Source organism: Aspergillus brasiliensis (genome assembly GCF_001889945.1).
Source record: "Aspergillus brasiliensis CBS 101740 unplaced genomic scaffold ASPBRscaffold_3, whole genome shotgun sequence".
Classification (NCBI taxonomy): Eukaryota; Fungi; Ascomycota; class Eurotiomycetes; order Eurotiales; family Aspergillaceae; genus Aspergillus; species Aspergillus brasiliensis.
In genome coordinates this window covers 765,581-787,057 of record NW_027137444.1, presented here as the reverse complement: position 1 = coordinate 787,057, position 21,477 = coordinate 765,581, and the positions used below count along the sequence as shown (strand labels likewise).

The window sequence follows — 21,477 nt, the reverse complement described above, 5'->3', positions numbered from 1 at the left end:
ATCGTACTCGGGTTGAGCCCACCGTTCTCGATAATGGCGTACTTACGTGTCGACGTAGATGACGAATGCCTTTCGATTAGGCTGCTGTGGCGGTGCCGTTTTAGCGTGCAAGGTAGACTCCAGACCCTCGTTGGCTTGCCATTAGTTCTTCTGTGCTTGTTCAAAATTAGCTTCGGCGCAGTTTCAGATTGGGCTGAACTACGAGTGACCCACTATCCGTGGGATGGTCCTAGCACCATTTGGAAGGTGAATGCTTGACGCAGACTGATGGGAGGAGTGAGCTTTGTTGACTGAAGAAAGAAAGGAAGAACCAAAAGGTCAAGGGTGCTGAGAAGTGATGATTGTGACAGATTTTGAAGCTGCAATAGAAGCAGAAGCAGATGGAAGAAGTGGAAACTGGGCTGCAGAAGGAATCTAGAATTGGTGTACGTAAAATGTGAGAGATGGATTTGTTTTGTACCAAAAAAGTGTGTTATCGAACTGTCACTCGTTGTGTACCAAATCAGGAAACGGGGATTGTCAGGTGCTTAATCGATTCATCGGAGTATACACCTGAGGCATCTCATTGATATTGTGAACCAAACTCTTACCACAAGACTATTCTACATAGCCTTCCGTCCCTCAAGGACACCCTAGATATAATGAACAGGATTGATATTGCATAAGAAGGCGCACCATTAGCTATTGACCGACGTAGAACACCTTGGTAAGCAGCTCCTCATATTTTAACAGAAAATCTGCCTTTTTCGGGGCGGTTTTCAGGCTTTCAGCCTTACGCCAGTGAAATCTGCAGATAGAAGCCGCCTGCATGGCGGTTTGTTGTCCGTAATGTGCACCATTGTCACTAGTACCTCTGTCGTCAATGGCAGCAGGTATTCCACCATCTTATCGAAGCTGTGCAGTTTGACCAAAATCGCGGGCGTCGCTGCTGGGAGGGCTATTTGTATGGGGTTCTTGTTAATCTGGTGGTCTATTTTGTGTCACGTCCCCTCTACAGGTTTGTACTCAAAGAAGCTTCCAAGCAACGTCGCGAGACAAGCAGTTCCCACTGTGGGATCACCGGCGCTAGGCATGCAGGAGGTACTTGAACACCTCACTAAATGGCCGACGTCGGGGAAAAGATATACGTTGTTAATGGGGAAGAATATTATGAAGCAGACATATTGATTGAATGTAGACATGTGTCAGTTATAAGACTTCTACACCTGCACCTCTCAGCAATTGATAACAAAATCTTCGTTTGGTTCGGGTATTCCTGTTGACCCTTCGAGAATATATATACTTCTGCCAGTGCCCGGGCTATTATTGGCGTACTGCACGTGGCACCACTGCCATTACCCACAAAGCTGCAAGGATGAATGAGAATTCATTATTATTCAGTGTCTATGTACAGTTAAATGAGACTAGTCAATGACCGCCTCAATGATGGGATTATGGAAGCCTTCTAGTAGCAGTAGGAAAGGTAAAGAATAAAAAAAAAAGGCTTTTTAGTTATAGTGATAATTATCATAGCCGAATGCTATGAACCAACTAGACTATCGAGGGTTCTTGTTGCAAGATGTATCCGCTATTATCATTATATAGAGGAGTTTAAGTTGAGTGATTACTAAAAATGGCAACCATCACCGCCATCGTCAGCGCCACGCCAAGATAAGATATTCGTCATGTCTTCCCCTCTTCCCCCAACCACCATTTGGTAGCGAAGTCACGTTCAGGGCAGCCTACGCTTCATCGGCCAGTCTGATGAAACAAGACGCCGTGTGACAGAAACACGCTCGAAGTATTTTCTATGGTACCACGAGAGTGTAAAAACATAGGCTGAGTAGTTGGCATCTGCACGACATCTTTGTCCTCCTCAACATCCCAATTCCGCCCGCGTAGACCGACATAACCGGTTGCCTAATCCGGACCACTCGCCAAGCTGCCATCAATCGTTGGTCTTTCTCGGCGCTTCCTTTCGTCTCTTTTGCCGACTTTTTCTCCTCACATCATCATCACCTCCCCTCTTTTCCTCTCCGCACTTTTCGCATTGTAGAGAACACTCTCATTCCTACCAGAAGCCACAACTGCGGCGACCGGCATTCCTTACCTCGGAACACCACAGAACCCATAACCACTGAGACTGTCGGTGAAGACCTGCGACGGTCTCCTGATTCCTTAAACATGTCTTACAATAAACCTGTACGTTGAGCCACTCTTCTCATCACCTCTCACTGCTCCGTACACCACTGACCGAGATTGAACAACAGGACCAGCCTCCTCCGTCCTACCCGCCTCCGACCCACGACGCCGGTCCTTACCACCAACAAGGCGCATCGCAAGACTACTACAACCAAGGCGGCTACCCTCCACAAGGCTACAACCAGGGATATCCGCCCCAGGGCTATGGTCCTCCTCCGCAGCAAGGATACTACGGTTCTCCTCCGCCTCAAGGCCAGCCGATGTATTATCCTCCGCCGCAGCAGCAACAGGGTTACTATGCTGGACAAGACCGGGGCGGATCCTCCGGGGGTGGTATTTGCGCGGGTATAATGGCCGCACTGGCCTGCTGTTGCTGCTTGGATATCCTGTTCTGAGAGGAGTGCTGCAGTGCTGCTTTCTGTGACATTTGCTTCTGTTTGGATTTGGTGTCTGCGTTTTCTTATCGTCTAGATTGGATGAGAGGGATTACTGATACTGTATTGTCATTCACCCTTTTCTTGATTGGGCGCAAGGATTTACGGAGCACGGTTCGCGCGCGGGGTTTGTCTTCTTCTGTGTTTCTATATTTGGTTGATTTTGATTTTCAGTCGGGTCAGTCAGGTCTGGTCGGGTCAGGTTTGACTGGCGTCGGCGCTTAACGGCGCATGGTCTTTGGACGACTTTACTCGAGTCGGTAACTTTCGTTGAAATCCAACCATTTTTACATTGATAGCAATTAACATTATTCATTCTAGTTCCGTGTGCACATAATTTCTTTTCTTTGTGCAGAACTGACTCGGAATCAAACATAATCATAAAACAGCACACAGGGCAGGGTATCAAATCATCATCGTCGAAGGACAGAAGAAACCAAATCACAACGACAGTCTTATATAACGCACACAATAGCAAGCACACACCCATCCACTCACCCACATAACCCAGATAGACATCCCACCAGTCTTCTCAGACTATGACCTCAAACTCTCATCCTCCGTCAACCCTCCATACGCCAACGGATCCACCGCGCGATAATGCCCGGGCCGACTACGTCTCCTCGTCCTCCGCCCATGAGGCCCCCCGGGACCCTCGACACTCGAATGTTCCTCCTCGACTTCCACCACATTCGACGGATCCGACGACGTAACCGACTCCTCCACAACAATGTGGGAATCCCTGCTCCGACCTGCCCTTGACCTGCGACTCCGTCGACTCCCTCCACTTTCGATCACCTCCTCCTCGACGACTTCACGCCGTCGCGGACGTCGCGGTGGTCGTCGCGCGACGGAACTTCCTTCTTCCTCGACGACTACCTCCGACATTGTGGCTGATGTCGCGGTGCTGGGTTCGCTGGAGAAGCGGCGCCCGGAACCGAGAGCGAGGAATATTAGGTATAGGATGAAGATGAAGCCTAGGACGCTGCCGATGATGACGCCCGCGACGGCGCCGGGGGAGAGGCCGTTGGTGTTGTATGTTCCTGGGATGAAGGCGGCGGAGGAGCGTTTGAGGATGGTGGAGGTGATGATGTTTCGGGGAGATAGGAAGGATACGTGGGATTTTTGTTCGAAGGGAGATGAAGTGAGGAGGTTGATGTTTGGTAGTGGTGGTAGTGGTGGTATTCGCTGATTTGGAATTGGTGTCATTGTGTTTGGTTGATGGTGGAGATGGAAGTAGAAGAGCAGGTGGGGACCCAGGCGGGTAGTAGATGTAGTTGTAGTAGACTCTGGTGGTAGTCGTGATAATCATTCATCAGGGATAGGGTGGTGTAGACATGGATGGAGTAGTATAATGACCTCACAAATGGGGAGAAAATGCTAAGAGGCAGGAATGTAGATGAAAAGAAGAAGAAAAGACGAAGTGATGAGGTGGAGCGCACTGACGGTGGTGCCGTGGTGGGTTTGGGGAGATTATTCGGTGGCTGGGATGATGATGAGTTGCGATCGACAGCAAGGCTCGATGCTGCGATTCGCGAATCAGCGGGGAGGATGTAAGACATTGGGTACTGACTTGAACATTTCACCGGAAGAATAAAGGGATCATTATAATAGGTTGATACATTGATTTATTGTCCGTTCTATTGTTATTGATTAAGATGGAATGCCCTGGTGGATCAATGCGCAGATCGGAAATGCTTGGATGCTTATCGATCGATGCTGCTGCTCCACCGTCTTCCCCTACTTATGTACCACTCTGTGTTTACTGTTTGGCTGCATGTTCAATGTCACTATTTACCCCACAGTCTGTCCGTCTGTCCGTCTACCTGCTTATTGCATATCTCTATTTACGGATATAACTATATCGGAAAGCTTCCTAATCAATATCGATTGAGCTCGTCCACATTAATATATGGTCGACTTTCCCGCAGACATCCCTTCCACAGCTGAGCATTGCACAGCCTGCGAATCGTTGGCTTCCCCCCCTTATAGTATGATAATCGCTTCCTTACTGAAGACGATTGGCAATTGTAGCTTCTGATTCACCCGTACCACATTTGTGAGTCCGCCCAGTCAAACTTGATTTCCTTCACGATCGCGTATATATTAGCACTCTGATGAACCTACCCCTTGAAAAGGAAGAAGCTAAGTGAAATCAGATATCGGAGTATGTTAGGTTTGTTGCTTGCGTCTAGAAATAAACCATACCGTACATCCATCAAGGACTGACTAAATACAGAAATCATTTTACCAGTTGAATTGACAGGCCAACTTCTGCGCGCCAAATAGGGCCGAGTACCACAGGGTTTATACCACATTTTGACAATCATGAGGCAATCATGCTTAGCCTACTGTCGCCTCATTCCTAAAGCAAGCCATCCAAGCATTTCTCACCGTATCTGTCGTGCATTTTCTCTCACTGCCTCAGCTATGAAAGCAAGTAGCGTCATGTATGAGCCTGTCAGATGCGAAGAATGGATCATGGATCAGTCTCTTTCAGCTCGAGGTAGCCCGAGCAATAGTAGCGCAGCTCACGATTGCTGTCCAATACATCCACTCCCAAGGTATTGTCCATGGGGACCTTCACTGTGGGAATATTCTACTTCGGCTATCCCGTGACTTTGACGAGCTGTCGACTGAAACGCTGTATGAGAAATATGGGGAGCCGGTACTCGAGCCAGTCAATCGATTGGATAGCCAAAAGATCCTCCCGCAAGAGGTGCCACAACATGGTGTAGTACCTCTATGGCTTGGAGAAGCCAGTGAAGATGTGACACTTCCAGAAGCCAAGATCTGTCTTTCAGACTTTTGGCGAAGCATTCTGTCCGGCGCACGAACAGAAATTCGGGTCTCATACACCTCTTTTGGTCCGCCCCCCGGAGGCCCGGTTTGAGCCAACCCAGCCTCTTGATTTTTCATCGGATATCTGGACACTTGCCTGCACCATTTGGGATATCATGGGACAACGAACACTGTTTGAAGGCTTATTAACAAATGATGACGACATGACTAGCCAACAAGTCGAATTACTTGGCTCATTGCCTTCTGAATGGCAGACTAAGTGGACAGAAAACCGAGACAAGGATGGGAGGTCGACTGATCAACCTACCACCTCTTCGAATCAGTCATGGGAGGATCGGTTTGAAAAACACATACAGCAGCCGCGGATACAGGAAAGGATGCCACCTCTTCAATTAAAAGAACGAGACGCTCTCATCTCAATGTTACGTTCTATGCTTCGCTTCACACCGGCAGATCGCCCTTCTGCTCAGCAGGTCCTTGAGTCGGAGTGGATGGTGAAATGGGCGTTGCCTGATTATGAGAAAATTCACAATACTAGTTGAGAGGGAATGCTTGACAGCGCTCTTTCAGACCTTTCCTCTCTTATTTGGCAGAAAGTACAAGTAATGTATTTAGATATTTAGTATGGAAACTATCAGGTAACTATAGAATCCCGAGGGATTAGACATGACACATAATTCATAATGACCCGTGCATCAATCAGGAGCATGCTATTCCTAACCAAGCCCTCAACCATTGACATAGAATCCCAGAGGGTCTTTCTGTCGTTGACCGTTGATGCTGATGGTACAATGGACTTCAATCCTGCATTATAGCACAAGACCTTTAAATTCCTAGGGATAGTAAAGACGTAGGCGGCATTTCGGGTGTCAGAAAGGGTCAAACTGCCTTGAACAGGTCGCGGAGCTACCCAGGCCCAGAGCTCCGAGAGGTCGTTTATAATTAAAGAATCCATGAGTTCAGTGCACGATCTGTACCCGTGTCTGGATGACCAAGAATTTCACCGAGATGAACATCATGACATTGACTTTCAACGTAGTCCGAGGAAGACATTAGTTGAGCTGTAAGTATGGACATGCAGAGCAGCGTACGTGTTCAATGTACCTTTTGAGCTGTCTGTATGCCCACAACTTCAGGCATGACCCGAGCTGTGGAGACTTATGTACTCAGAAAAACAAACAAGAGTGTATAGCACACTGGATACATGAATGTTCCAGCAGCTTCCACACGTTCCCTGTTTTTAATCAGGTGTAACTTCAAGCTGGTAGTGCTTGTTTCCCTCCCTTTGAGGAGTTTCACAACTCATTTCCAGTACTGTCGACTCGATCGTACAACCCTCCAATGTGGAGTCACCTTTCCCATAATGACCTTAGAGCCCAGGAACAACCACACTGATCGAGCTGCCTTGTTCCATCGTTCGATGATGACGATGAGATACAACGCATATATCCAAAAAGAGGCTTGACATCCGCCATGGTTGTATCGAAGATAACGACAGCTGCCTCGCCGCCTTAGTGTGAATCGATCAATTTTGTCGTTGCTGCCCCGTAGGCTGTCCCACTCCGTTCCATATGCAATGGCTGTGTGTAGGCGGTCTAGCAGCGTGTCGTCGGGCGCGGAGGTCTTCATGTCCATGGCTGCAAGGGCCACCTCGAGATGGGTGCGGCATAGAGTGGGAGTGTCGACACCGGTGGCCTTGCATCGCTCGAGGAACGTATTGACCTTCTGTCGATCTGTCGGGGATTCCACCAGCTGCAGGATGGCGTAGAGTGTATCAACCCAGGGCCGCCCGGCACGCACATGCACGCTCCGGTGCGGTGAACCTCAGGCGACCCTGGGCGCTGGGGCGGAGCCCGGTCTGGCCCTTGTCTCGGATTGCACGCTGTCTGGCCTCCTCGAGGGTCTTCTCTAGCGCTCACCCGGATACTGTTGTACCCGTCACTATCATTCAAATGAGCAGGCCATGAGGACTACCCTGTAGTCTCGTTGTAAGCCGTGGGCTCAATTATGTCCCCATAGGTGAAGCTCGAAGAGCGGCGCTCCAAATGCCACAATAGTGAAGGCTGTGACCATAGGCAGGACATAGTCCAAGCTTGCTCATAAAAAGCGCTTCAAGATCCGGTAGAGCCCAGTTAAGTAAGGGACCTCGTCATACATTGTTCGATTGGTTAGGATGGTCGTTCTCGCATTGGGCCAGTTAGGGTTATCGACACGATCGATGCTTTTGGGCGTTGTATGGCGTGAGGATAACAGTCTCACTAGTGGGTCGATAGTGTCCACTTGGCGATATATAGCAGTACTGTACGAAGTCCATTCACAGCAGCCGTCGGCTCAGTGTCAGGCTTTGTCGGAATGCCTTTTTGACTGCCGTCTGGACCTTTGCCAGCAGGACAATAAGAATTCATATTCCATGTCCGTCTCCTTGTATGGTATGGATTGGGTGCCTTCAATCATGGTATGGTTATGGGAGCTCTGGCCCAGTAATATCTTCGTACGCTTGTGGATTAGCTCCATGCTTTTCCCGAATTCAGTTTTCTTGATCGCATGGGCCCTTTCAGCAGCCTTATAGTACTTGTACACCCTGTCCATTTTCGTAGGTTACGAATTGGGAGACTTGACCCAACGATCTGGGAGCTCTGTTCATTTGGTATCTCCATAAGCAGATGTCGACGAACGGCTCGTGGCAATATTGCCGAAGTTATGGCCATAGTATATAGCTTTTTTCGAGGAACCCTTGAAATCTTCAATCGGCTTTTCGTCGGCTCCGTCTAGGAATCGTCTCTTCGTGGCAACCCTTTCTGAGAAAGCCCAACCAGTCTTGCTCAGTTTGAGCTCGAGATATATAGGAATGGACAGTACCATGGATAATGAGCTTGCAAAGACCAACAAAAGAGGTGTCCTGTGGGAGCGTGTGGCCATAGTAGCTGAAGTCTTGGCTGTTGCTCTTCGAGTCTAGCATCGGGTTTTCCGATTGCTCCATTATGCAACGATTGCTTTTTGGAGACGGACGGTTCCATAAGGCGCTCAATCGTGGTTCGAGTGAAGATACTAAAGAGCTGATTCTTGGAAGAGTCGTCATTATGTTGAGGTAAACAGGGTATAAGTGTGGCAAAGGATGTAAGCTATCAGTTATCATGCTGCATCCACCAGCACAGAATCTACATCATAATGTTAGCAACCAGTATAGAATGATTTATCCCATGTACTTACCCCTTGTTAAGTTATGAGGCGGAAATGTATGGGGTATCATCGCCAGTATATCGTACATGTATTCGACTATCTGTCATCCACGGACGTAGTGAAGAGCTTGCGCGAGCTCTGAGGTTTCTCGAGAAACGGCATCCAGAGCCTATAAAATTGAGAGAAATCGGCCTGGCTCTTTTCTTCAGGAAACAATCGAGTCCTGTAGTGCGCTATCTCATGGGAAGACTATCGAATGAAGACAGTCGTTCTTTTATGATATTCCAATTGGGTCTGGATCATGATATCGAACGGATGTGTGGAAGAAGAAGCTGAGCGGATGGAGAGACGGGGGAAGGGTGCAGCTTTATATGGTTTCCTTTGCTATTCAATTGCTTTTTTGCTTATTGAATCTCTTGTGCTATGAATTGGATATTGTACTTCCTTCCTTCTTTTATTTGATCGTGAAAGCCATCATTAACGTATATGCACTATAAAAGGGGGTGAAAGGGCTAACGTGCACCGTGTGATTGATCCCCTCCACATATAAGATGATAGTGAAGGTGATGCATGGTCATTCTATCCCAGAAAAGAAGAAACCTGTGCAGGGCCCCCCTGCTGTTCGGGCAACCATGATTCCTATCTGAATAAGGTAAGAACATAGTATGAGGAACCTATTATAAGGGGAGGCGTGCATTGAAAATACCTGATTTTGTGGGACGTTCCGATAGAGCGCCGGCATATTCCTTGGACATATCCCAACAGCTCGGGATCTTCCACAATGCTACTGCGAACGTGAAAGTAATAATCCTTGATCAAGTCACTATCTCAATGGTAAGCGTAGGGTATGAATGGTATTGGGGGAATGAATTGCAGCACCTTAAACCTGTTTTACTTTCTTGAGATCTGCAGTCACTGGTGCCAGGTGGATTGGAGGGAATATGCTGAGTAGGGGTGGGCTTACCTTCACGGAAATAATGTAGTGATGAATGGAGGAGGCACCCACCACAAGGTTGATAAGTCTTGTTGAAACTTGCAGAGAGAACCCTCTATTGGCGCCTTATGAGTCAGAGAAGCAGTCAACAACTTATTGAATCCCTCTGCGGATAAAACTATTCTATAGACTTTTGAGAAAAATTATATACACTAATGTTAAAATAGTTTGAATATATACTGAAGAAAGAAAGAGCGGTCAATCAAACCCATGAGCCCTCAGCACCAGCAACAGAAACACCTCCAGGCCCGGACGGCTTCGAACCCGCATTGCTAGTCTTCCTGGCCCTGACCTTAGTCACAGAGAAGCTCCGACCAAGACCTGGGGCCTTGTTCGTTGGCTTAGGGCTACTGCTATTTCCCGTGGTCTCTTCCAGGCGAAGTACTACCTCCACAGCCTTGTCATCTTCGATGACCTTGGGGTGTCTCGTGGCGAAGTACCGGGCGTACTTGAAGAGAGACCAGTAACAGCTGACGACGTTGATGATGAAGAGGACAATTTTGTACGGCATGTAGTAGAAGAGCAAGCATTTCCAGCCGACAGTTTCCTTTTTCAGGCGCAGATGTACCAAGTTGAAGATGATGACGTTCAATAAGTACAAGCCGTTGGTGACGCCCAGCATGATGCCGCAAAATGCTGGTTGGACCACAAACGAGATCGGTAGGACGAACGGAGCGAGGAGGTATAGGAGGGTTTCATAGACCTATTTTGAGGAAATAAGCATAAGACCTTGTGTTTTTGGTGTCATAAGACGGCTCTGCAAATAGAACATACCTCTTGAAAAACAAACAGCTTCGCGCCCAATTCCCAGAACCCAAGATTCCAACTGCATAGGATATACTTCATGTTGTACCACATGCCGTTGACAAAGAAGAAGTTCCAGCGCGTGAACCGCTGTTTGAAGATAGTCATCTCGCCGAAACCTCCTCGCGAACCGCCTGAACTGAAGAAGACAGCAGATGGGGTCTCTGTCTCAACAAATACGGCGGAGCACATGGTGATTCGCCCGCCTAGTCGACGGCAGCTGTCACCAAAAAACCAATCTTCAGATACAGAGAAGCCCGGATGGTCGTGGAAGGTTTGCTTGAGGAAGTCGGTCTTCCATAAAGAGATGGCTCCATGGGGGAATGTTGCGCTGCCCAAAAGGCCGGCGAAGGCACGCTGAAGGCCAGATATCTTGTACTCGAGGTCCTGTGCTTGCTGACATAGAGTCCCGCGTGAGGACTCTGGCCCAACACTCTTGATAGTATAGCCAATGCATTGTATACGGCCTCCCAGTCGGTCACTAACGACAGGGAAATTCGGAGGCAGTGCGCAGTCGTCGTCGATCAGGAGAACATGGGGAAAGTCTTTAGCCGCGTAGCAGCCAACAAACTGGGCAATGATCTTGCTTCCAACTGGACACCAAAGATGGTTAACGCCGTATGGGCGGCATACCTCTTCCGTGTTATCTAGTGGCTCTGGAGAGTTGCCGTTCGCAATGACAAATATGTTTTCAGGCGGAAAGATGCGTAACGCCGCGTCGAGTGTAGGACCGATGATGTTGGCAGATTTATAGCAGGGAATTAGGAGGGCTGTGCTTTTCGCCGAGTTTCGATTCCCTTCGAGGTCGGCCTCTTTTGAATTGCTGTCCACCGGGGGAGGATTCTTCTCGAAAAGAAGTAGCAAAGGAGTGAACGCGTAGCTTTGAAGTCATTAGTGTCTTGTCATCAAGACGATGAGTGATACCTACAGAATAGCCATGCCGATTGTGATTCCCCAACCACCTGGGATGACAAACTTGGTACGCACTACGTAGTAGAGCCACCACACGGCACCCCGCCAAAGAGGCATCCCAATCAAGACGAAATAGATAAAGGCCATGAGGATGATATATATTGAGTATTCAAAGAGAAGCTGCACCCAGTACTTCCTCTGCAGGGCGATGCGCCTTTCTTTGGCCTTCTCGTACACATCGTATATACTGTGTCGATTTGGCCTTGGGGGAAGCTCTTCTGTCGGCTCAATGCGGGAGATACGGTAACTGTGAGGTCGGGGAGGGAGAGGCCACGCGTCACCCCTCGTCGCCGGAATAGACTCGCTCTCCTGTCTGCTGTGGCCTCCGAAGTCGTCCTGGCCACGCTGCCATTGGACATGAGAGGACCCATTGGGTGAAAGTTGTGCTGGTTCAATCTCTGCAATCGTAGATATCTCGGCGACACTCAATGGTGCACTCTGGCGCCGGAGGCGAGTATCCTTAGGCTTTTCTGAGTGTGAGTTGTTCACACTGGCTGAGCGGCGGAGTTGACCAAATTGTCTTTGCAGTGCCTCCGTGCGAATGGCCTGATGAATAGGGCCAGGACCAGATTCGTCATCCCGAGCTGCCCAGGGACCATTTGCTTGGGTGGTGGCGGCCAGGAGATGGGCAGGAATGACCACATCTTCCACCACGGATATGCGAGCATGCTTGCGTGACATTTCCCCTTGTAGTTTTCGACTTGACTGGCCATTGAGATTTCTGGCTGGAACCGTCCTTTAAAGGCCGGAGCCCAGTGGTCCAGCGTCCAGGAACAAATGCCGGTGTCCACTTAGATGTGCACTTGAGCCCAACTGGAGTCTCTGCTAGTCGGGCTCCAAGCCAGACCAAGTAATCATCCTCCGGAGTAGTGCTCATCTTCTAGAAGATTTCGTCTGGTGTGCGGATCAGCAAGTCAAACTTACCAATGGGCTGTGGTGATCTGGGTCTGGTTGGACAGGAAGCGTGTCCAGGATCTCCGCAGGACCGGACAGCAATCGCCACTAGCCTAGAATCATGTCCTGTGTAAGCCTGCGGAGCAGTCGAGCTAGAGATCGACTCCATAAATTTTATAGGATCCGCCCCTAGTCCGTTATCCTTTTCGGGGGCTAGCCTGTGCAGAGTGTGTACAGTGTATACAGTAAGGCATAATGCGGCTCTCGTGTTGTATGTCACACGAAGGCAATGTAGACAGTCTGCTTGCCACATCTATCATACAAAGCATGGTAGAAGCCATGTGAGATAACTGAACCCACAGAGCATAGTGTGAGCTTCACAGAGCCGTACACGATAAACAAGGAATAACAAGGTCGTAAACCAAAACCAACAAGGCCAAGCTAGCCGTTACGTAACTGGCGAGCGTTGTGGCTGCTATTTCGAGCGGAAGGCGTCGCAATCCACGGAAAGGTAATAGCATGGTGGCCCCAGCCCCAAGTGTCGGTAGTCGCATGGGTCTGTTCCTGAGACATCCGGCCAGTTTCTGTCTATTTTTGTGCGATTAAGTTTTGCGCCTCAATACGTGGCGGTATGACCCGTCGGGTTTAGGGCTGGTTGGTGAGCGTCATCCAAGTTCGCAAGATCTCCACTTAGCGGGCCGATAGCATTCTTCGGTTCCTGAATCAACAAAAGGGAAAGGATCAGCATTGTTTTGGTTTTCAAGACAAAAAGAGAGCATCGTGATTGGAAGTGTCTCAACCAGTTGTCTCTAACAGTGAAGATTCTTCCCATTGACTTTGTTAGTTTGGTACGCGAGATGATGTTATCGCGTAGTATGAAGCCATTGGCGATGATTGTGGCTCGCTTAGCCAGGAAGAAAAAAAACATCACGCTAAAGAAGAGAACCGGAAGGAGTCCGCTAGACTTGCTAGAATAGTTAGCTGAAGGAATGGACCCCAATGGCTTCACCGGAATTTGGAAATAGCATGTCAGCAGGACCCTTTTCGAATGGGAGTGAGATGCCAACGACGTTTGAAACACCGATGGTGTGAGAAGATGAAAGTGACAGCAGTCAGCACACCCCCGAGTTGAGAGCCCCGTTATTCAGGCCTCAGGCATGCTATCCACTCTTCCGGTGTCACTTCGCCAGTCGCCTTCCTTGTTTCTACAAACATCTTACCAATCTTCTGAATTAAAGCACAAACCACATTGAATAGTAAATTACTTCGATATTATCACTTATATCTTCACTAAATCTTATGAACCCATTCCCTCGCGTCAGCCCAACAATAATGTGCGACAACGACGCGCCTAAGCACTCGCTTGCACACCTTGGGCAATCATATCAGTCAGAAGATTCGCAGTTGTACTCCTCTTCAAAAGCACCACAAACGGAATGTCGACCTCAAACGAGCGGAAAATGAAGGTCCTAAACTCAGCTGCCAGCATAGAATCCAGGCCAGAGTCCCCCAGAGGCTGATCCGATTTCAGTTCTGTCTCGGGCAGAAGAATCAAATTGGATATCTTCTTTGTTAAAACAGCACGAAGTGCATCGACAGTAGATTCCGCATCTTGGTTGTCGCGCAGCGCTCGTGCAATGTCCTTAGGGAGATGCGCCGCCGCGTTATGTATCTCGCTCTTGCCCTCGCCCGCGGCGCGACGATTAAAGGAAGAAGCAAACAATGCTGCACGAGGATCAGAAAGGACATGGTTGTCGCCATCGAATCCTCGTCCTCGCTGCTCCTGGAGCCCGATGAATTCCACACCAGTGAGAATGTGGCTGCCCGCCAGATGATCATAGCGAGAGTCCCACGTGCATGGTCTTTGGTTTACAATAGCCAAGTCCATGATCTGGATCAGCTCGTCTTCGTTGATGGGATGAACGCCCCCGCGCTTCATGAGCGCCTCGATTTCCGGGTGTTCGTGCAAGTAACCCACTTCCGAAATTACACCGTAGCCGATGGAGATGGCTGGCAGTCCGAGGTGGTTGCGATACCGGGCGAAAGCGTCCAGGAACGAGTTGGCTGCACAGTAGTTGCTTTCGGTTGCCGTGCCCACGGTCCCGGAGATAGATGAAGTCATGACGAAAAAGTCCAGCTGGGAGTCCCGACCCTTCTGAGTCAACGCATTGTGAAGATTCCAAGTCCCATGCGCTTTGGGACCCATGGTAGTCTGCCATGCGCCGTGTGACATATTACTCCATAGAGCCTCGTCGAGTGCCATGGCCGCCTGGATGACGCCACCAATAGGACAATCCGCCGCGTTCACGGCCCGTTCAACATCCTCGTACCGGCAAACATCTCCCCTGATTACTGTAACATGAGCTCCTTGCGCCTGTAGATCTTCGACTGTGTCCTTCGCCTCGGGCTTATCAATACCAGACCGACTGAGAAATAAGAGCCGTCGAGCACCGCAAGATATCATCCACTTCGATATACTGCGACCTAGCCCGCCCAGGCCCCCGATCATGAGATAGCACTTCTGGGCACTGAAGGCCGTTTCGTGCTTCTTTGGAACTACCTTTATCTTGGTGTTCGGATTCTGGAATGACACAGTCACTTTGCCTACCCGTGTGCCTAAGGAGAAGTGCCTAAACGCGTCGGTAATATCCGACGCCTCGAATGTCTTGACCGGGAAACAAGGCTCACAGATTCCGGATCTCACTAGGTTGAGACTCTCTGTGAGGAGGGCTTCCCAGAGGTTATGCTGGGCGTGCTTGTTGGAGAGATAGATGTTGGACAGGTCAAATGCCATAAAGGAGACATTGCGGCCGAAAGTGGACATGTCCAGGACTCCATGATCAAGGATGTCACGTTTCCCAATATCTATGAAGCGGCCAAAGTCGGCACATGCTTCAAAGCTGCTGCGCAGAAGATCCCCCATGAGGAAGTTCAACACCACATCAACTCCTTGACCAGAAGTGGCTTCCATGACGGCGGGAAGGAAGGACGAATTGCGCGAACTGAAAATGTGCGCTGGATCCAGACCATACTTCTCCACGAGCAATGACTTTTTCGATTCGTTCCCAACAGTGGCGAAAATCTATCGAGTTGCTTAGTCGCTTGTTCAATTCTGTTACGGCTGGGTGTGCAGCTATCTTACCTTTGCTCCGAGATGCTTCGCGTATTGAATTGCTGCCATTCCCACTCCTCCGGCAGCGGAATGAATGAGGACAGACTACTCTAGTAAGCCCAGCTTCGCGAGTGGGAGCTACAGTGCTTACCTCTCCTGGCTGTAAATTCGCCCGATGATGCAGTGCATAAATGACGGTTGAGAAGACAATAGGGATAATAGAAGCCGTCTGAAGCATGGATGAGCTTATATTCGCTAATATGGGTCTATCACTTACCGTATAATCCTCTTCATCGCGCAACTTCAGCACTGCCCATTGCGGAAAGCGCTCGACCGTTGCAAAATGCCTGGGTGCCATTGCAACTACGCGATCACCAATCTTGCACTCGGAAACGTCGTCGCCCACTGCTGTTACAATACCGGCACATTCACACGAGCACGTTGCATCCTTGGTATCCACTTTGGCGCTGATCGCATACAGATCCTATATTCTCGTTACAAACACTGTTGATAATTTCATGGCGTGTGACCTACCTTTGCGTTCATACCGACGCTCTTCACGCTGACCTCCACGCAATCTGGATGCAACGGGGCTGAATACTCCTCTTGTACAAAATGTATCGTGTCCATGTGTCCCGGGTCCTTGATATCCAGTCTGCATCGACCAGCCACCTCTAGCGGAAGATCAATGGTTTCTTGGTTTTGCTTGAGGCGGAAGGTTTCATTTAAACGCTCGTCTGGTTCCCAGCGCGATATATGGAGGACGCCGCGTCGTTGTGCGAATTCAAAGTCCGGCTCTGGCTCATTAATCAGTCTATCAAACACATCCATGGTATTCTGCAGAGTGCTGGCAGATGATGCTGATTTGTCGTCCACATCTAGAACCGCAAATTGGAGTGAAGGTTGTTCGAGCATGAGCGCACGGGAGAGTCCTAGAACTGGCGCAAAGTCGGGCTTTTCTCCATCGATGAAGCCGCCGTTGACGAGCCATACAATCTTGGCTACACGATCGGTGATGTATCTCAGCTGTGCCATCTCATGCTCATCCATACAGGCTAGGAACGGCTGCTGCTGTTCTAAGGTGGATATGACGAAAGATCGGTCCGGAACGGTGGCGGGGCTGATCTGAGACAAGCCTATGATACTGACGGCAGATCCCAGATGCTCTTGTAAAGCTTTCTGGAGTTGCAGGTCTAGGGACGTGATATTCTCATCTCGGGTCACCTGCACACATATCAGAATAGACGCAGCCAGAGGTCACTGAAAAGCTTACCACGACCGTCGGGGCTTTAACATCCTGTCTCTGTCTGACCGGGTCGCTTATAGTCGCAACTGTTAGAGGGAAGAAATCATTCCCTTTGACTACCTTTGTCCAAGTGACATCGCCGCTAGGAGTATCTCCAATCATGATGACAGTTGCTCCTGGCGTGAGCCTGCTGGCAAGGGCCGGGGTCCAGAGATCAACCTATTACATATCAGTGTCCTGACAAGTCAGACTTGCACAAGCCAAACATACCGAGGGGACGAGAACTACATCAAACTTCCTGTCTCTTGGAATTTGCTTTGGTATTTGGTCATCTGCTGTCCCCGAGAAAACCTCCACGCCGACAAGATCGCCGTTTGCCAGGACTCCACGACAATAGCTGTTATACCTTCTGAAAGAGCAGTCAACACCCAATACCCTACGAATAGCATCTGATATACGGGACTGGTCGCCAAGGTCGAGGATATTGCTATTACAGCGCCGGTGACAGGCCAAATCCAGGACACCAGCCAGGCACAGCACGTCATTGTCCAACATCATAGAGCCATGAATCCTAGCAAACCGGTTCAAATACTCATCGAGGCCCGAGCTAGTCAGCGCAGAGAGATCCGGCTTCCACGCAGCTCTCACGAGAGGATTGCGTTGCTCAGTCGTTTCCGTAAGCGTGCTCCCTTCATAGGCAATACAGCGGGCTTGGCTCATTCTGATCAACACTTGGCCAGATGAATTGAACAGCTCCGCATCGATTCTATGCGTTCCAAAGCCCACAACCTCCGATGTGGTGTCAACATACCACGGCTTATTCGTATCCATGTCAAGCGCCGACGGCGGCGCGATGTAAACCGAGTCCATCGCAACAGGGACCGTAGCTCGGAGCTTATTCAACCAGCCACCAGTAGTCACAACAAAGGACGTCTGTAACATTGCATCTATCGAAATCGGATGTGCAATATACCGATTGAAGGAATCTCCACGCTGAAGATGTATAGTAGATGCTGCTACAAGCGCCGAGCGCGCGCGATCCCGGAAAATTTCCCCAAGGACAGCAAAGCGAGGGCCCCAATTGAGCCCTACCTGACGAAACCTATCGTACCAGAAACGGACCGCATCTTGTTGCATCTTCGACCTATCAAGCTTGATGTGTCGAGATATGCATGGCGAGGAATCTGCTAAACACACAGCGGCATTCATATGCAAGGTCGCCGCCCGGGAATCACGGTCGATCGAGAAGACGCTGAATTTCCACCACTTATCTGAATTAGTCACGCTGGAAATAGCCATCGGACGCATCTCGGAGAATACCTCCACTGTTGGCTTCTTCTTGAGGTCCATGTTGAGAGCTTTTATGAAGTTGAGATCGCGGAGTTCTACTCCAGGACTCTCTTCCAGCTGCAGTCCTGCAACCTGGCACATCGCTTCGACTGCTATTGCGATATACGCTGCGGCGGGAAATATGACCCATGCGCCTAGGCAATGATGCGTAAGCCAGTCTGCCTCATGGAGGCTCAGTATATTTCGCCATGTTACGCCTGCGGTGTTCCCTCCTGATACTTGGGATCCGAGGAGCTCGTGGCGCGGGTATTTGCGCTGACGGAACTCGACACTGGCGCGAGGTTCGGTCCATAGGGTTGGTGTACTGTAGTCCCAGGGGTAAGGAGGCAAGTCGACCAACACATGAGGCGGTGGTCCGTCTGCGAACATCCGCTGGTATTTAAGGTCATCGTGTCCATGTAAGAACAAGGAGCCAATGAGCTGAAGCGTAGTTAGCCAGGCATCTTGGTGGCGTATGAGAGCGGAATTGTAGAGATAGCGGGTTCGTTTTGTGGCTGAGGCAGTCTGCTTTATAGGAAGCTGTAAGGCTGAGTGCGGACCGAGCTCTATCAGGTGGTAACTTCCTTGCCCTAGGATGCTTTTGATGGCTCCGTCAAACTGAACTGGGGATTTGAGGTTCGAGCGCCAGTATTTGGGTGTCCTGACTTGACTTGGACTTATTGGGCCGCCAGTCACTGTGGAAATCATGGCCACTGATGGTGCGGGATTGTCGACATGCCCATCAGCTAGGCCATTAGCGTAGCCGTTGACCTTTCCATTAGCATGACCATTGACATGGCCGTTAGCATGGCCATTGTTGTGCCCATTGGCATAGCCATTAGTCTGACCATCAGTCATATCCCAATAGCGCTCGAGTACGGCCTCATATTTCGGCCCCACAGCCTTCATATGGTGCGAATGGTACGCTTTACCTCCCGTCCTCAACTTCCGCGCCCAGATATCTCTCTTCTGGAATATCCTGAGCAGAGAATCGATGGCATCTGCATCCCCACTCACGGTGGTACTCTCGGGCGAGTTCGCACACGCAACGATAACAGATTTTGTCAGCTCACACTCTTCAACTATCTCCTGCGTCTGATCCTTGCCTATCCCAACAGCAACCATAGCACCCTCAACAGAGACCTCAGCAACAACAGCTCCGCGAAAATAAGCCGCGAAGATAGCTTGCCGCGCATCGATGGCTCCGACCGCGTACGCTGCCCCTATCTCGCCAGAGGAATGGCCTACCACTATCTCTGGCAAAACGCCCCAGTCTTTCAGCAGATCTGTTAGTGCAATCTGCACTGCCGTACACAGCGGCTGTGATAGTTCCGCGGCGCTAATGTCACAGTCTTCATCACCGCGCAGGACTCCCTCCAGCGTCCAGGTGGGGACATCTTTCGGATTGAGAGCCCGGAGACAGGAGTCAAGATACTGTATGGTCTTTCTGAATATGTTGCTATGGATTAGAAGCTCCCTGCCCATTCCGGCCCATTGTGTGCCTTGTCCGGTATAGACGAAGACGAACGGAAAAGGGCCTTCGCTGGGAGACTTTCTCAGATTGAGGTTCTCAACGTTGAGAACTTTGTTGAGACTGGCTTGAGATTCGATAAAGAAGCCACGAGTAGCCATCTTGGAGCGGCGACAACTCAATGTAAACGCCAGGTCATTGATCTGAACAGGCTCAGATGAATGCGCTGCGAAATCAGCCAAGTAACTGGCCATCTGTCGAAGGGACGTCTCAGATCGAGCTGAAAGAGGTAATAGGTAAAGCTTCTCTGCATTATCCTCCACTGGTAAGCCCCCACAGCCGTTGGGTAGTACGCCCTTTTGTACAGCATCCACAATAGCATGACTATTTGACCCTCCGAAACCGAACGAATTGACCGATGCTCTCGGAGCCCGGGATACCGGCCATTGTTGATTAGTAGTGACAATATCCACGTTCCATTCCTTGCATTTGATACTGGGATTGATGGTCTTAACCCCGACCGTCGCAGGGATAGTCTTTTTCTCCAGCGCTAAAGTGGCTTTGATTAGACCAGAAAGACCGCTTGCCCCTTCACTGTGACCAAGATTAGGCTTAATCCCGCCAACGAGAGTCGGTCGTCCTGTCCGATGATGGAAAACACCGGATATGGCCTCGACCTCTGTCGGATCACCGACTTTGGTGCCGGTTCCGTGTGCCTGTCACTATCAGCAGGCGATCCCCTTCTCAATATTCGGGACACTAACCTCAATGTAATCAGTCTCTGTTGGATCCAGACCTGCCCGACGATACGCCGCGCGAATAACAGCCTTCTGCCCTTCCACCCTGGGCTGGGAAATACCTGGAGTCCGACCATTCCTTACAGCGTGTTAGCATATAGACACCCCCCATCAAGCGAGATACCCACCCATTAACAGAAGTCCCCCGAATCACCGACCGAACCGGATCCCCATCCCTCAACGCATCCCCCAATCTCTTCAAATAAACAGCCTCCACCCCCTCCGCCCTCGCATACCCATTCGCCGCTTCATCAAAAGCATGACACCTCGCATCGGGCGACAGAATCCCCGCCTTCACAGCAACCATCTGCTCCTCCGGCGACATGATCAGATTCGCAGCCGCCACGACAGCCGCATCACAATCCCCGACATCCAATGCCAAACACGCCGAATGCAACGCATACAACGACGACGAACACGCCGTATCAACCACCTGCGACGGTCCGCGCAGATCGAAGCAATGCGTGATACGATTCGCCAGCATCGCCTGTCCGGTGCCCGTAGCAGTATATCGCGAAAAGTTGTACGCCGGGTCTTTGTATTGCATGGTCAGGAAGTCGTTGGTGAAGTTGCCCACGTAGACACCGGTGTTGGAGCCGCGAAGCAACTCTAGTGGCACGCCGGCATTCTCGAACGCCTCGTAGGTCACTTCCAGGAGCTTCCGTTGCTGCGCGTCCATGGATGTCGCTTCGAGGTTGTTGATCCCGAAAAAGCCATTCTCGAACGCGCGGATGTCTTCGTGGATGAAGTAGCCGCTGCTCGAGTTGATGCTGCCTGGTCGTTCGAAGTCCGGGTGGTAGTATGCGGCGGCGTTGTAACGCGATGGTGGCACGGGGCCGTGGCCTGTTGAGTTGGTGATGAGGAGGTCCCAGAGTTTGCTGGGGGATGAGGCTTGGCCGGGGAGGCGGCAGCCTGGTATGCTATTAGTAAATACAATTGGTGTTATGAAAATATAGTGATCCTACCTATGCCCACGATCGCGATGGGTTCACAGGAAGTTAGTGCTGAGGGGTCCATTGTTGTGTTTTGTTATGCTGTCTATACTTCTAGGTCCTGGCGTGAGATGTGTTTTGATGTAGGAAGAAGACCATGTTAATCGTTGTACTTACTACCTATTTAAACAGGTGGGTTCTAATCCTGAAGAATGGCCAAGATTTCAGGTACATCAATCCTGAATTCTGACATTAGGTTTAAGCTTCTATGATGTATCCTGCCTGAATCCCCAAAACGCAAAAATGTTGTTTCGGATGGAAAATTTCCT

At 50.0% G+C, this 21,477-nt stretch overlaps 6 protein-coding genes across 6 annotated transcripts; 1 reads left to right on the top strand and 5 right to left on the bottom strand.

Moving 5' to 3' along the window:
• Positions 1–2,426: 2,426 nt before the first annotated feature.
• On the bottom strand, positions 2,427–3,257 carry ASPBRDRAFT_447109 (uncharacterized protein). Its single transcript, XM_067625255.1, has one exon. The coding sequence runs from the start codon at positions 3,103–3,105 to the stop codon at positions 2,689–2,691; it is 417 nt and encodes a 138-aa protein (XP_067481626.1). The 5' UTR covers positions 3,106–3,257; the 3' UTR covers positions 2,427–2,688.
• ASPBRDRAFT_193097 (uncharacterized protein) lies at positions 3,153–3,824 on the bottom strand (the record flags this gene model as incomplete). The annotated part of the gene is made up of 1 exon (XM_067620567.1): positions 3,153–3,824. One exon carries the CDS (start codon positions 3,822–3,824, stop codon positions 3,153–3,155), a length of 672 nt encoding a protein of 223 aa, XP_067481625.1.
• Positions 3,825–4,631: 807 nt separating this feature from the next.
• ASPBRDRAFT_72799 (uncharacterized protein) lies at positions 4,632–5,959 on the top strand (the record flags this gene model as incomplete). Its single annotated transcript, XM_067629187.1, has 4 exons — positions 4,632–4,674; positions 4,775–4,791; positions 4,855–5,410; positions 5,433–5,959. The coding sequence occupies exons 3-4, from the start codon at positions 5,068–5,070 to the stop codon at positions 5,957–5,959; spliced, it is 870 nt and encodes a 289-aa protein (XP_067481624.1). The 5' UTR covers positions 4,632–4,674; positions 4,775–4,791; positions 4,855–5,067.
• A 760-nt stretch (positions 5,960–6,719) lies between these two features.
• Positions 6,720–7,501, bottom strand: ASPBRDRAFT_27406 (uncharacterized protein; the record flags this gene model as incomplete). The annotated part of the gene is made up of 3 exons (XM_067622368.1): positions 6,720–7,169; positions 7,337–7,358; positions 7,392–7,501. 3 exons carry the CDS (start codon positions 7,499–7,501, stop codon positions 6,720–6,722), a joined length of 582 nt encoding a protein of 193 aa, XP_067481623.1.
• Positions 7,502–9,793: 2,292 nt separating this feature from the next.
• On the bottom strand, positions 9,794–12,048 carry ASPBRDRAFT_193096 (uncharacterized protein; the record flags this gene model as incomplete). Its single annotated transcript, XM_067620566.1, has 3 exons — positions 9,794–10,294; positions 10,366–11,275; positions 11,324–12,048. The coding sequence occupies 3 exons, from the start codon at positions 12,046–12,048 to the stop codon at positions 9,794–9,796; spliced, it is 2,136 nt and encodes a 711-aa protein (XP_067481622.1).
• Positions 12,049–13,612: 1,564 nt separating this feature from the next.
• Positions 13,613–21,233, bottom strand: ASPBRDRAFT_193095 (uncharacterized protein; the record flags this gene model as incomplete). The annotated part of the gene is made up of 10 exons (XM_067620565.1): positions 13,613–15,343; positions 15,404–15,478; positions 15,525–15,602; positions 15,651–15,857; positions 15,908–16,597; positions 16,647–16,838; positions 16,890–20,135; positions 20,184–20,295; positions 20,345–21,128; positions 21,182–21,233. 10 exons carry the CDS (start codon positions 21,231–21,233, stop codon positions 13,613–13,615), a joined length of 7,167 nt encoding a protein of 2,388 aa, XP_067481621.1.
• Between the last annotated feature and the right edge of the window lie 244 nt (positions 21,234–21,477).

Coding starts and splice junctions, on each gene's coding strand:
- ASPBRDRAFT_447109 (XM_067625255.1), bottom strand. CDS start 3,105: ATGGGTGTGTGCTTGCTATTGTGTGCGTTATATAAGACTGTCGTTGTG.